Source organism: Bacillus rossius, chromosome 8 (assembly GCF_032445375.1).
Source record: "Bacillus rossius redtenbacheri isolate Brsri chromosome 8, Brsri_v3, whole genome shotgun sequence".
NCBI lineage: Eukaryota > Metazoa > Arthropoda > Insecta > Phasmatodea > Bacillidae > Bacillus > Bacillus rossius.
Genome location: NC_086336.1, coordinates 65110018 through 65125866, shown reverse-complemented (window position 1 = coordinate 65125866; position 15849 = coordinate 65110018). Strand labels below are relative to the sequence as shown.

Here is a 15849-nt window from a genome sequence, read left to right as displayed (position 1 = left end):
ACTATAACTTTTGTTTCACCCCAACAGTTACATTTTTAAGGCATTGGAATAGCCTTTATTTATAAAATGCTAAATGAAAGTTAAAAAATTTGACTGACATAGTTTTTTTGATTATACTGGTTATGATAAAGAACTAGTAGGTTAATTAATTTTAATTTAACTTGGTAAGTTGTAAATTGTTGATTTAGTGATTATGATTTTTCATGTTTTGTACATGAGAGTTAGTGTTGCTTGGTTAAAAATGTATGCTTTATCAATATGTTTTTTTTTTTTTTTCCATTTATTCAACCAAAGTTTGAGGTGTTCAAAATGATCTTTATGACTATAATTTCTAACACTTCATAAAGCCCATGGTACTGAGCCAACAATATACAGTATGTCCATAAAAGAATGTCCCGCTTATAAATTTTAATTGTAGTATCAACTGTAAGCATTGTAGTGTGTTGGTTCAAGGTCACACTTAAAGAGTAGTAAATCAAAACAGTTTAAGATAAGTGCAAGCTCGAATACTGCTTTGTTGTCTCGCTTGCAGCGCGAAAGAATGGCTCTTTCCCCAATTAGTAGAGGGTGAACCTGTAAACTTTATTTGGCAACAGGATGGAGCCCCTCATTCGTTGTACGAGAGTGGTTGAACGTCGAAGTCCCTGACCGTTGGATTGGCTGTAATGGTCGAGACGACAGAGCTCTTTTTCGCTGGCCTCCACGTTCACCTGACATAACGCCATGCAATTTTTTTCCTTTGGGGGTTTATAAAAGATCGAGTCTCTGTTCCGCCGCTACCTGATGATTTGCCAGAGATGAGACACAGTACTAGAGGCATATTGAACATTTGTAAGAAAAACTAGTATAGTTTATCTTCAATTTGATGTATGATTGGTTGTAAATAGTCTGAATTAAACTGTTATAATATACCATCGAAACTGGCACATTTCTGTATGGACATCCTGTATGTTGGAAGGATTGTGAAACACTGAGTTACCTGAACTGATGTTAAAAAAGCATATTCATTCATGTTTTGCTTGAGATTCAAGCCCAGCATCGCTAGTTTTTAATTCCTGAGCGTCAAGATTTATTTTAATTTTTATTCAGACTAAACTTCTCGTCAGCAGAGCGGTTACTAGAGACAGTAACACACAATAAGGGCCAGGGACTCTGGGAGGAGGGGGAGGGGGAGGGAGGAGAGTCAGCTATTGGTTGTAGTAAGTAACCATTCCTTCATTTGTCTGGAGCGATTTCAGAAAAAAACCACTGAAAAAATTTCTATCGGGATGTCACGCCCGGGTTTCTGAACTTGGTTATTTCGAATGTGATTCCAATTTCGTATACCTATGCCACCTTGGCCTACGACTAGAAATAAGGTTTTATTGTCTGTGTCGTCTCTGTTATGAGAAATATGTAGGAATCACCTCAAATCAATATCAATGAACAGAAATGAATGATTTATATGTCTGGAGTGAGATCTGCTCATGAAAGGCTCCATCCTAACTACAATATTATATCATTTAATTTACTGATTTGATCTCGGATTTTTATTTATTTATTTTTAATAATTTTATTTTAATAGTATCTTATTCCAAAGATAATTGTGTAATGTTAACATCTGCATTATTATTATGATAAAATAATTAGTAACAAGTTTGTCTAAAACAAATTATATTCAAATTAATGAAAATTAATCGGGAAGCATCTGTAGTTTCAAGAGAGGTTCAATAAGAGATGCACAGTAAAACAAATTAAATTACATAGAATCTCCGATCAGTGAGTGCACTTTGGTACAAAATTTGCGATTTTTTTTTAATTTCAAACATTAAAAAGATAACTTTCTTTGTGATTCTGAATCAAGTTTTGGACGAATGGTGTTGAGTTTCATGCTTTGTGCTATGCGGTGCAATCCACCGTATGATGTGGTCCCCGTCACAGAGACATCAAGCCCAAAACAAATGGACGGTCTCCGGGTAAAAGGTAACAAGTCAAGAATTCACTTTTTGCAGGAGAAACAAAAAACTCTTAGATAAAAATTGAATTTAAATACTTAAATTTTTCTTGCATTATTCTTTTATTTACCAACATATATTTACCAACATAGTTGCCAATGATTAAAAATGCATTACATATTCTAAGTATACTTAAGAGTTTAAGTGACTGGTTGACTAAAAATCACCAAAATGTGACTTGTAGGGATGTGCGAATCCTTGATTTTCAGTTCGGTTCGAATCCAATTCGAATCCCTGGCAATATTTGAGATATGAATCTGATTCCGAATATTAAGCACAGAATAATTAAAAATAACTGATCAAATTTAAAAATAATTTGTGTTCTCTTTTTTCTAACTGTAACTACTGGCAATTATTTATTACACTGAGATTGAAATGTTTATAATTATATATTTTAATTAATAATAAACACTAAAAAAAAATATGAAAACCAAAACATATTCGATTCTCCAACTCAATCGTAATAAACTGCACGCCACAGGGAAATCTCAGTTTTATAAAAGTTTCAGCAAACTAAACCATTTTTTCTCCAATAAATAGCCAAGACGTTTTTTTATTATAAATACTTACGCATATTTTATTTTTCACTGCTAGTATTTTTGTGCCGTATTAAATTAATTTATAACTTTTGTGAATATTCGTAATACTGTTCGAATCCATGTACGTACAACGATTCCGGGTTCGGGTAGTTGTGGATTCGAACCGTACCCGAAAATATCGGGTTACTCGCACATCCCTAGTGACTTGTTACCTTTTTCCCGGAGACCGTCCAAACGAATGAAAGTGTGTGTTACCACGCGAGTGTAAAGCGAGCAGGGGAGAGCGTGGGTGGCGAGCGAGACTGTCCGGGCAGGCTCGCGGGCGGCCGGCCGACAGCGACCAGACATGGCGCGCATGTCGCAGATGGGCGCCGCCATACAGACGGTGATGCACCTCAAGGACTGGGCTGGCGCGCGTCGCCGCCGGCAGTCCACCATCATCATGCGGGAGCAGGAGATGAAGGAGCGCGTCATGGTGAGCTCGCTGCGGACGATGCAGACTTCCACACTTGAATATTCCCGTGCAATCAACAAAAAACGTTATGGATACTTTGATTAACTGGATGTGTCACACACAGGGGTGCAACAACTAAATTTCTAAGGGGGGGGGGGGGGGGGGGGCAATTTAACCTTTTTACAAAGAATCATCGATCCTCCCTATTGAAGCGGGGGGTTCCGGGGGGGGGGGGGAGGGTCCTCTCCCGGGAAAATTTTGTATTTCAAGGTGAAAAATGGTGCTATTTAAGTGGTTTTATTATCTAAAAAATTGATTACACAGCACTTTCTTTGCCCCCGTTTACCCCCCACTTCAAGGTTTCAGAGGGGGGGGGGGGCAAAATACCCTTCCCCCCTCCCTGTTGTTGCACCCCTGGTCACACATGTATGTGTTTGTTGCCTTCATTGTGTCATAGTATTCAGCTTTCAAAGTTTATAACGCTTGCTAACGCACCAGTCAAATTAGTCACCTATTTTTTCTTGAACAGAGTGTAAAAAATGTGATGCGACCACTGTTGACAAGTCGACATTGAGCTTTGGATATCTCGTGGGCAGGAGTGTACATAGAATTTCATTCTGGCAGGGGAGGAATAGAAAGCTGTTCAGGTCTTAAATTCTTTACATTCGTTGGTGGGAATGATAAGTTTCCTTAGGATTTCAAGGATCTCCCCTACTGCGGACGCTCCTGCTCTCGAACCTTTACAGTAGCAACCGTATATACGCCCGGAACAGACTTTTGTCATGGGGTGGAAAGCCGCAATGGAGCAGTGACAAATAAAGAAGGAACCAGAAGTACTACCCCGAGAAAATCAATCATTGGAAAGGTCTGCCACGGTCCCTCCACGGCGAAAACTAGTAAAGGGAACCTTTCGAATGGCGTGGTAAATAAAATATAAAAATTCTGAGAATAGATTCTTTGCTGACTTTAAACTCAAGCCTATCAGGGGCTGTGTATGTTAACCATCTTGCCGAAAGCCAGAGACGCCTCTGGCGAGTTGCATTCGTGGGGAGACCCTCCAGCCAAGAGTGTCTCGCGCTGTGTTTGGGCAGGCATGGGCGTCGTAACCGGGGGGGACAGGGGCGACACATCTCCCCCCCCCCCAATAATAAAAGTCTTCGATTTCGTCCCCTCCAATAATATATTTAGTTTTGTAATTATATTAAAAATATGATTCCTGTGATACAACCCATATGTTGCGCATGGTGCATTTAGTCCAATTGTGGTAAAATTAGCACTTTTTTAATTCGATCTTCGTGTAAAATCAAAATCAGGTCCGATACCGAATACAGATATGTTATCTGTGTTTTTACAAAATTTGTTCTCTGAAAATATTTTTTTTAGGAAAAAATAAATTATATATTGCAACCAACTATAATTAGAATATTTTGGAAAGAAAAAATGCCTAAAAACAACCTTTTTTGCACCTTCAAACCCCAAATTTTCCCGGGGGAGAGGACCCCTGGACCCCCCCCCCCCCCCCCCCCCATTTTTTTTTTTCCCAGGGGATGGATATTCCTCAACAACTAAATCAATTGAAGTCCCCCCCCCAAAAAAAATATATCCTTGCGACGCCCATGGGGCAGGAACGCTCGGCCGCTGGAACGTGGAGCCGGCAGGAGGTGGAGGAGGGGCCTCACCCCGAGCGCGTGTGTCCCCGGGGCAGGCGATGGCCAAGGGCCAGCGGCAGGAGCGGAGGGACCGGCTGACGGTGGAGCACCGCCACGTCATGAAGGTGGCGGCGCACCACCTGGGGGTCCCGGACGAGGACGTGGAGGAGGGCGTGCTGGACGCGGACACGCACGTCGCCCTGCTGGAGAGCTTCCTGTCGGCCGGCGGCCGCAGCCTGCTGGTGTTCGCCACGGCCCGCCTGGAGACGCTGCCTTCGGGTCAGTCCGGCCCGCGGGAGGCTCCCGCACTCGGCGCTCTACCCTGTGCCGGCTGAAGGAGCTTGCAAATAACCATCTCAATTTATTAAAAATGATAAAAAAATTAAAATGTTATTAAAAAAAATTTTGGTAATAAGTTAAGAATTTAATTATGAAATCACACTGCTTTCCCCCGATATGTTTTTTTTTTTTTTTAGATCAAACTCATTTTATGAACATGGCTGAAAGAGCATGCAAATAAGCTTCGAAAGTGTAAAAAAAATTTAAATACTATTAAAAATTTTGTAGCTAAGTTAATAATTTAATTATGAAATCACACTGCTTTTCCCCGATATGTTTTTTTTTAGATCAAACTCATTTTATGAACATGGCATAAAGAGCATGCAAATAAGCTTCAAAAGTGTTACAAAAATTTAAATACTATTAAAAATTTTGTAGATAATATAGAATTAATTATGAAATCACAGTGCTTTTCTCTGATATGTTTTTTTTTAGATCAAACTCATTTTATGAACACAAGGTATCAATAATTTGTATTTTAATATAACTTTAAATGCATACTAATATATTACATTTATGTAGACATTATCATTTCTTTTTTAAAAGCTTAATTAATTTTATTATTATTTACGTACATTTAATCATTTACTTTTTTTTTTATTTAGTCAGTGTTGTATTTATTAATGCCATATGTTTACGCACGGGGGTCAGTCGTGACTGCTGGTGTCCAGACTCTGGCCGGGACCTCCCTGAGTCCTTGGAGGGCCTGCGACGGGTCGTGGTGGTGAGCGGCAACGACATCAAGGTCAAGGGGCTGACGGTGGCGGTGTTCAGGGTGACCAACGACAAGGACATCGACATGAAGCACATCCTGGAGGTGAGCGCGACCGAGCCGTTGTTCCCCGCTCCTTTGTTTAACACGCTCGCCGCTCGTTTAGAATCACCGAGCTGGCTTACTACTAGGGGCATGCATATTCTGCGAAAAGATTCCGAGACCAGCTGAAAGTTAAAACACTGTAGCATCGTCTGTGTTTCGTGATTGGGTGAGTTTCTTTCAGGTGCACGACGATCGTTAAAAACACCAATCACAGTAATTCAGTACGGAAGCAAACACGCCCTGAGTGGCTCAGCCGAACAAGACAACTACTTCTCTCGCAGACGGCCGCCAATCACGGGGAAGAGACCGCTGGTTAGGTTATACCTTGTTTCAGTCTAATAGGTGGTCAGATTTTTTTTCGCGAAAAATGCCTTCCCCTACTTACTACCCTAAATAGGAAAAAAATAAATGCTTGTATTAGCTTAAGGCTCTGTGTTACATGCCATTTTGGGTATTTTTTATTTTCTTCTCATTGTCATTAGTTTGCCCGCCTTCTTGGATTAGTGGCTAACACGTCTGGCTGGTGAGCCAGGGGAGCGGATTGTTCAGACGTTCTCCCTGGGTTCAGGACTGGCTGTTTGTGATGTCCCTTGCACCTTCATCCTGCGGAAGGCAATGTTCAACCACCGCAGAATCATCCTGCCTCAGCAAGCAGAGGGACACCGTGGCCTTGCCTGTTCTCACAACACCCTGTAATTAGTCAAACGACACGTCATCGTCATTAGTTGAAAGCTATTGCTGAAGATTCATTACACTAGCTCTCTTGCATTTCGTACGTATTTCCTTCCAACTAACTAGGTATATACAGTTTTACTAATTGATTATTGTTAGTTCCAGCGACAGTTGCATGATGCGTTGTTATTCTTTGCTCGCCAATGAAGGTGTGTTAAGGCTCCAAGCACAGTTCGGCAATGCTACCCTAAGTAAAACTCACGCGTTCAATTGGGCCCTGAATTCTCGAAATAGTCATTATAAAATGGAAAATAAAAGCCATAAATGGTGGCCAGCGACCAACGTCAGTGAATGCAATATTCAGGCCACGCCTGAGCTTGTGGAAGGTCCACTGAAGGAGGCATTCAGAGACGATGTGCAGTCGGCTACTGGGGCAACTGTATTTTTTTTTTGTTCACGAAGGGATCAAAAAGTTTCCTGTCCGGCGGAGAAAATGTATTTCTGTTGAAGGACGCTATGTAGAAGAATACGACATTTCATTTGCATATTCATAAATCACCAATAAAATCTGTATGAAAAAATTTTCCGGTTTTATTTGAATGATCCTCGTATGAACGAATGGCACAGGGGAAAAATTTTATTTGTGTCGGGGAAAATGAACGAAGCAGGAGATCGGGAAGCTGGTGTCCTGATGGCAGTGAAGAAGTGGTCTGTGTGGGGGACGCACCACAACGCCGAAATACCACAATGTCGAAATGCCAACTTGACCACAACGCCGAAATGCCAAATTGACCACAACGCCGACAGCTAGAAAACTGCTGTGTACCACAACGCCGAAATAAACTAACGCCGAAAAATGTCACTGTAGGACTGCCACAAAGGTTAGGTTAGGTTATATTAGGTTAGGTTAGACTAGGTTAGGTTAGACTAGGTTAGGTTGGACTAGGTTAGGTTAGGCTAGGTTAGGTTAGGCTATGTTAGGTTAGGCTAGGATAGGCTAGGTTAAGTTAGGTTAGGTTATATTACGCTAGGTTAGATTAGGTTAGGTAAGGTTAGGTTCGATTGTGGTATTTCGGCGTTAAGGTACATTTAAGAAACTCACACAAATTCATTTAATTGTTATTTCGGCGTTGTGGTACACAGCAGTTTTCTAGCTGTTGGTGTTGTGGTCAATTTTGACATTCGGCGTTGTGGTAACAAACCGTCTGTGTGACGTTGTTGAGACGTGGGCGGTCGCGACAGGACATCTACTTCAAGTCGGTGGTGCTGGAGGAGGAGGTGACCTGCATCGCGCTGGTGGAGGTGATCGCCTCGCTCGTCACCAAGGCCCGGCTGGCGGTCACCACGGACTGGGGGCAGCTCGACCAGTCCACCTCGGGCGTCAAGGCCAAGGAGGAGTTCCTCAACACCTTCCACGACTTCACCGTGTTCCTGGAGGGTGAGCGGCTCTTTCCAGTCCCTTCGCCTCCCTTCGCTTCCTGACATCATTTCTTTCAGTGCGGAGAGAGTAGCAAATCGAATGTTTTAAATTGTGCGTATGTTTTTTTTTTTGTGCAAGTGTAAATTGAATCAAGTGAAATGCTTCTATTTTTAATTCCTTTCAGTTGATTAAACTTTAACGACAAGTTACAGGTTATTTATGACACTAATTTTGAGGTTAAGCAATTTTAACTAAAGCATTCCAGCCACGCATGTTGCCAAGCGAGAGACGCTTCTCTTCTGCTGGAAACACCATCTCCAATCGTAGAGCTAATTCAACTCCTGAACGTGCAGAACAAATTATTTTTCTGCGTGATAGATTAAAGAACAGATTAAATACTCCTGAAGTCAAGTCGATTTGCCAACATTGTTCTCGGCAAATATGTATTAAACTTATTTTATATAAAAAAAAAAGTATTGAAGTAAAAAAAATAATAATTTTTGTTTCTAATTTTTGAACTGATTAACTGATTAACCAGTTGGGCCCTAAAATAACCAAGCACAGTATTAATATTGAGCATTCATAAAAGAAAACAAAGTGCTAACCTTTTTTTTACAAGTAAACTTTATTCTAGAAAAACATATATGTACAATGCAAAAAAAAAAAAACTCAATATTTTCATGAGAAAATCTTGGGTTTCCAATCTTTTAAAGCTTTGCAAAAAAAAATGTGAAGCTTCACGTCAGACTCGAAGCTTTGAATCACAACCGAAGCTTTGAATAAAATGAATTGCAAATTTCCTGGCGGAAGTAAAATCAAATATTAAAAAGAGCTTTGATTGATTCGCGTAGTCGACAACATCGTTTCGGGGTCACCACCATCTCTCGCTGGCATGAAGCGACCAGCCCGTCGTCGCTGTGACTGGTTGACTGGCGAGAGACGTGCAACTGGTTCTCCGCCCTGGTTGGGAATACTGCGATCCCACACATGGAATTCGTTTCTATTTAACTACACTTATTTCATTATAAATGGGTTCTATTGATGCTTTTAGATGTTTTTCTACTTCATTTTACTTATTTAAGTACTTTTGGGTACAAATCATTTCATTTCTATTGTATCGATTGATTTTGTTTGATGTATTAGGTTTCCGACTAATTTCGTTATATGTGGACTTAATTCATTTCCATTGGTATCGTTTAAGATTATTTCAGTTATTTCACATTATAATGTTCAAGTAGATGTAATTTCCACACGTTTGAGTCCTCCTCAATTGAGTCCAGCCTCATTGTTCGTTACCGGCAGAACCTCCCTTCACGATTCGCGATGACAGACTGTGCGCCTGCCGCCAGCGTCTCCAGGATGAGAGTCCCCGACGACAGCTGGATCACGAACTGTCTTCCCGCTCGGGAACTAACTGTCTTTGTGCCGTGAACGCCCAACTGCTCATGACGTCACAGCTGTTTGTCTGCCGGGCAGTGAAAGCGTCAGCCGACGGGTTCCAGCGCACAACTCACACCAACCGATGTGTCCAACACTTGTGCAACATGGCTGCCTTTAATGTAATTCTTAAATGTTTTTCACAACTGATATTTAAGAGTTTTTTTGGCATTGCGCTTAAGCATAGTTGAAGGTATTAAGTTATTTTGTTGTATACAAGTGTATTACATTTCTAAATGGTGCTATTGTGGTAATTGAAAAATTTTTTTGCTTCAATTTTCTTGTTTTAATTTTTTTTTTTTATGTGTAAGCATTTTAACTCTCAATATAAAGCATTTGGTAGGAGTTATGTCGTGAAAATGGAACAGAAGTCAATGTACAGAAATGTGTGACGAAGATGGTGCACCCACGTGTAGCAACATAAACCCATGTATAGTCGCTTTCATTAACATTAGTGTACATACCAACGTATTGGTGTGCCAAATGAAGCGCTATGATAGTGAAACTACCCCGGGATATTTTTGGTAAACTAAAAAAAGTAATAGTAAAAATAAATTTTAAATTTTAAAATACCTACCTAAGATAACTGGAATTACAATGATTATAATTTTATAATACATATTCTCCTTGCAGTAGGTAAACAGGCTCGGTAGCACAATGGTAAAGCACACACTTGTTATCCTTCAAGAGACATGGTTTGAATCTCATCACTGAAAATTTATTTAATTTTTTTAATAACATTATAATATAAGAATATTAACTAATAATAATTTTGAATCAGCTCAGTAAGTTTAAGGTTTGTTTTTAGTAATTATTTCAGTCGTTTAAGCAAAATCAAATATACAAACATATACTTAGTGTATGTTTTTTAAAATGTTTCATGCTAATATCTTAGTAATGCCATAAAAGTACAACTTCTAACGTGTGCGGAAATTGTAAAAGAAATCTTATTAATGAAATCTTATTAATGAAATCTTATTAATGAATTTAAACAAGATGAACAGTGTTCTAGTAAAATTACTTGTCAAAAAAGTTTATTTGCAACATGAACAACATGAGAATCACAGGAGTTTGCCCGTTACCGAGGTTGGATGTTTGCGCATTACTGGCGAATGCTGCAAAATGCGCTCATTTTTTGATGTGACATTGTCTAATAAATCTGTGAACGCCGGATGCACGCACGAAAAAGTGTCCCGTAATGCACATTGTCCCGTTACGCTGTGTCCCGTTACACTCATTGTACGCTTGCGCCGCATCTATCTCTCTTACACTCGATTGGAACAACCATCGATTTGACTTTTTCGAGGCACATTAAACTTGAAACACTCCCAATCGTTTCCTACTTTTCCTATCATCGTCGTATCCTCAACAGAATAACACAGATCGGAAGAAGTTAAATTGCAAACATGTATAAAAGTTATAGTTAAAATAATCTCTTCGTTAAAGCAATAAACATATTTGAATTAATGAGTGCAAATAAAAGTAAATTTATCAATTAAATAGTAGATTTCATTTCACTCCTTCTTTGTATCCATACAAAATAGTGATAATTCAATAAAAATGATCCAATTTTATTCATAAAAGTATGCAATCATTTCATCAATGTTTTGCTATGACGTTGTCCACGTTAAACTATCGTCCGTAAACCGACTTTACAGACAACCAATTTTTTTTTTCCCCCTCCTGTTCCAGCCACGAAGAAGAACTTGAAGGAAGTGGTGACCTTGGAGTCGTCGGACCTGCTGCTGAGGACGTACCTGACCCGGCCGGACCGGATCCTGCAGGGGCTGGTCCTGCCGGCCGTCGTGAAGGAGACCGAGGACACGGTCACCAGGTGGCACAACCAGATCACCTTCGTGAGTAGCGGCTGTTCCGCGTTTCTGCCCATTGATCATTGGGAATCATTTAGTTCCCTGCTGGCTGATCCACTTCAAAAGTAGCTTGGCTTCTGGGTTGTAGCCGCGTCACAGCACACAGACAAGCCTCTAATGCACACCAACACGACACTACATCACGCCAGTTAGCCGATCTAACTGGTGGGAAGCCTCACTCCCCCGCCGAATTAGGTACACGTAACTTTTATAGCATTACACAACCTACCAGCGCACACACAGGCACGTGTGCCAAACTTATCCCACGAGACATGCACCCCCGCCGTCGATTCAAATGATTCTACACCAGTGTGAGGGTGCACCTGAATTACTATGCACTTAGCGAGTTATAGACACTTCGGTTTCTGGCCTCGCCCACGCTTACTGCCCCGGATGGCAATATGATGAATCGGCGTAGCCGCGTCTTTGGCGAATAATTCACCGACGTTTCGGTCGACATTGCAGTCGCCATCATCTACTGCAGCTAGTTGTAGCTTTAGGTAACTGCTCCCTGATGATGGCGACTGCAATGTCGACCAGAAACATCGGTGAATTATCCGCCAAGGACGCGGCTACAACCCCAGAAGCCAAGCTACTTCGGACAACGGCCGTGAAAGCCCGCAAACATTATTGATCCACTTAAAGGCGGAGTGCTCCAGAGAGGCGGCGTTCGCTGACGAGTCAGGCGCGCCGGGTCGCGGGTTCCATCCCAACACTCATATTTATGAGCACTGATTCGGTGCCGAGGGGGTTGAAGCCCGGTATAAACTTGGAGGTCCAGTCACCTTTGACTGCATGACAGAACTAACAAACAAACTTTACGAGTGCCTCCTATCCTAGCTTATTGCATTCAAAATCACTTTAAATGTCATTGTAAACTTTGAGCCCTATCGTTTTTACGAATTTTTCCCCGTTACATGCCCATTCCTCAGCAGTTATTTGTGAATCAATGTGCTGTGCATGCAATAAACACAAGAATAGTCTCCAGATATGCATGTCATGGATATTTTTGCTGTTATCAAGCAACGTATCCTGTGTTTTTTGTTTGGGGTTTTGATGTTAACAAGAAAATGTTAGTCAATCAGTTGTTTTTTTTACTGGAATTGTGGTATGGCGTAGACCTCTGCAGGCACTGTGATGGGTAAAATCCTATTTTTTCTCGAATCCGAATCTCAAATTCGAATCCCAGAGAGTACTTCAAATATACTCCTCAAATTCGAATCTAGGTGCTAAAATTAAAAAAAAAAGTACAATGAATAAATAGTGTTGAAACATTCTACCCTTTAATAGTTGTTTTACAAATCAAATTTCCATATTCAATACATATCGTAATATTATTTGTATGGTTACATTTTAAAAGTGGGTACAATATCCTGGGGAATGATAACAGGATAGGTATGAAGGAAAAAAAAAATTGATCTAGTAAACTTCAAAGGTTATCAGTGTTGAAATTTTTAATTTACTTTATTTCCTTTAATATTTTCCTTTGAAACTTTTTCATCGCATGCCAAATCCTTTGACTGCTAAGTATTTGATGGTATTTGAGGGTTTTGTGCATTTCATTGGCCCCAGGGGCGTAGCCAGGGGTGGGGTTTTAGGGGTTCAAACCCCCACCTTAGCACCAAATTTTTACCATTACAATATTTAAATTTAAGTACCGAAAACTGCTAAAATAGCACTACTTTACACCTTGAAATCCAATTTTCCGCAGGGGGAGGACCCCCGGACCACCCGCTTCAATACGGGGGGGGGGGGGGGGGAGGTGGGGCATGCTTCTTAACACCCCCCATACACAAATCCTGGCTACGCCGCTGATTGGCCCTGCGACCGCGCGTCGTGTTGCAGGCCCTGCTGCGCACGTCGCGGATGCGGCGCGACTGGGTGGACGCCGGGCCTGACCGCGAGCTCAGCCACTGGCGGTTCGTGTCGGCCGTGCTGACCTCCATCGTCGAGCAGATCAAGAGAACCCCGGTCAAGTACTACATCCGCTTCCTCATCGCGTGCAAGTCCAAGCTGTTCCAGGTACGTACCTCCCTCTCTGCCTCTGTCGCCTCTGTCTTGCGTCGGTCGGTAGATAGGTGATGGTGTGAGGTACCTCCCTCTGCCTCGTCGCCTCCCGTGTTGGTCGGTGTGTTGCATGGTTGGTAGACAGGTGATGGTGTGGGGTTGGTAGACAAGACTGCGACGAATACGAAAGGAGCGAGAGTATATATAGGCCTGGGAAACACTCGTCAGAGAGCGCTAGTGAGGCGGCGGGGAAGGGAGGAAGAGGGGGGGGTAGGAAGGGGAAGTAGGAGAGGGAGGGGAAGGGTGGAGAGGGGAGGGGAAAGGAGGGGAAGGAATGCTAAACAGTGCCGAACTACGGAGCAACTGCTTCAAGACACAGGACAGAGAATGGATATAGAATGTATTTGTTTTTGCAAAAAAAATGTGAAAGAAATGTATAAGTAGCACAAGTAATGAAGAGTCCAATGAAGGAGCTAGTACAAGTCTAAAATACGACAGTTGGTAACTTACAACAAAACTTTTTTTTTTAAACACTGTTTATATTTTAGAATGCCTATCACCAATTACATAACTTTTGAGGTAAGCACAGCACAAAAAACTGACATACTGAAGACAAACATAACACTAGTTGACAGGACTAAAAATAATAAAAAAAAACTATATGTGAGGTGGGCGTTTCATATAGCGTAGGCACTACACGTAATACAGGATGTATTCTGAGAGAGTTAAACTTGTTGAGGCTTAGCGTCGGGCCTGCAGCGATGTCATTAGAGACCCTGACCTACAACACAGAGCAGGGATGTCTGGAGGGACTCCAGCTACGGCCTGCAGCGAGGAACACCTCAACTTTTTGCCTGGAGTGACATGGAGAAACATCAATCAGAATGACAGCCCCGGGATTTGAAGCCAGGCTCTATGGAATGCAGTTACAGCGTCTTACTTACCTTGCTCCTTATTTTAAAAGCAAACTCTACTTCAGTAATAATTAGTGATGTGTCAAAACCCCCTTTTTTCTCGAATTCGAATCCCAAAGTGTAGCTTAACATACACAATGCAAATATACCTAAGTCTCAAGGGTCCAAAATAAAATAATGTGCAATCATGGTAATTAGGTAATTAACATGATGGGTATGTGGCAAAGATTCTACGCACGCCTCTTGCGGGGCAGACCATCACGTTGCGGGGCCACTTGTTGCGGCGTGGCTTGTTGTGTCGCTTGTTGTGGCAGGGGGTTGTTCGGACGGCTTTAAGGTGATATGTTAGTGAGCGCCACCACGTGGTGAGGCACGTGGACCCGGTGAGACTCGTAACTCGGGGCGTGACGTCGCCCGTGTGAGGCGTGATTCCCCCTTGAAAACACCTAGCACTAATTCCTGCCCGCTCTCAGCGTCGGGTACGCTATTCTCTACGCAGTGGGTTCTTAGGCATCCCACACGCCGTCACACTCCACGTGGTCATACAGATTTAAAATAATAAAATAATACGTTAGATTTACACACCTGATATATTCGGCTAACTCAACTCACACACGTACACGATTGAAACTGTATAAAACGCCCGCGGCACGAATCGGTTTAGGTGTAGTGACCCGCCATGTGGTCACATCTCGAATTACGTATTACATAGAAGAAAAGACTGTTACTGGTCGTACAATAATTAATTAAACAGTCCCCCGACCGAGAGGAGCTCCGAGGACTAAAAGATAACAATTTGGAAAGAATTAAAGTTAAACAGAATTACTTAGCGGTGAAAACAATCGGTGAGGTCCCCGGAGTGCTGAAGCGTCTACTCTCGGTCGTTGATGGCGGAAGACTGGGATGAGCTCATGGCTCGGCTAGACTAACATGGCGTCCTCCCGCCGAAACAATTGCCGTTAAAGATATTTATGAATTCGTGTCACGGTAAACTAAAGTAACATGACAAGGATGATTTAAAAATTACGTGACATTTTCTGAATAATGAAAAAGAATAATACAAATTACAATTATTAAGAATTATATTTAATTACTGTCGGGCTTCGGCTTTCCTCGGGAATGTCCGGAAACGCTATTATATTTTGATACCTTATTTTAATTAAAAGTACATAAAGCCCTCCCGGCCGATCTGCCATCACGTTGCACTTGGGAAACATTAAAACAAATTACACAGTTACATTTAATTATGTTTTAGGGGTGCGGCGCACTGACTCGACAGCGCCCTCTTGCCGGGCGAACACACACGCACGCACACGTACGCACGGGTAGGCGGGAGGTTTGAATGGAGGGTAGGTGGTGTTTGGGCGGTGGCATATCGGACTTAAAAGGGGCCGCAGGTCCGGACGATGTCAACGTGCACACATGTACACACACGTTGGCGGTAGGTTTGTATCACGTCGTGGGTACACAGGATGTTGGTGGGGGGAGAAGGGGTGTGAAGCGGGGCGAGGCACATCAGGGTTGGGGTGGGCGGGGTCCTGCTCGACATCACGTTAAAAGAATTTTCTTTAATTTTTGCACGTGATAACGTCTTATAAATCGATGAACGCCGGCTGCACCCACAAAAAATTTTCACATTCCGCCTGAGCCGAGCGTGCAAGAACTGGCCAACCCCAGTGCGAGAAAATCTTGTATAATATCAAACAGGTTAAGGCGGGCTTTTTAACTAATTGTTC

The 15849-nt window shown here is 42.0% G+C and overlaps 1 protein-coding gene across 1 annotated transcript in view; it reads left to right on the top strand.

Annotated features, from left to right (window-relative positions):
• Positions 1-15849, top strand: part of LOC134535102 (dynein axonemal heavy chain 8-like) — a 90283-nt gene continuing 74434 nt past the window's right edge. The window contains exons 1-7 of the mRNA XM_063373979.1: positions 1-164; positions 2848-3008; positions 4693-4915; positions 5647-5792; positions 7707-7902; positions 11014-11177; positions 13038-13214. Coding sequence (XP_063230049.1) covers positions 2880-3008; positions 4693-4915; positions 5647-5792; positions 7707-7902; positions 11014-11177; positions 13038-13214 — 1035 coding nt within the window. The 5' untranslated portion in view covers positions 1-164; positions 2848-2879. The remainder of the gene's footprint in view (positions 165-2847; positions 3009-4692; positions 4916-5646; positions 5793-7706; positions 7903-11013; positions 11178-13037; positions 13215-15849) is intronic.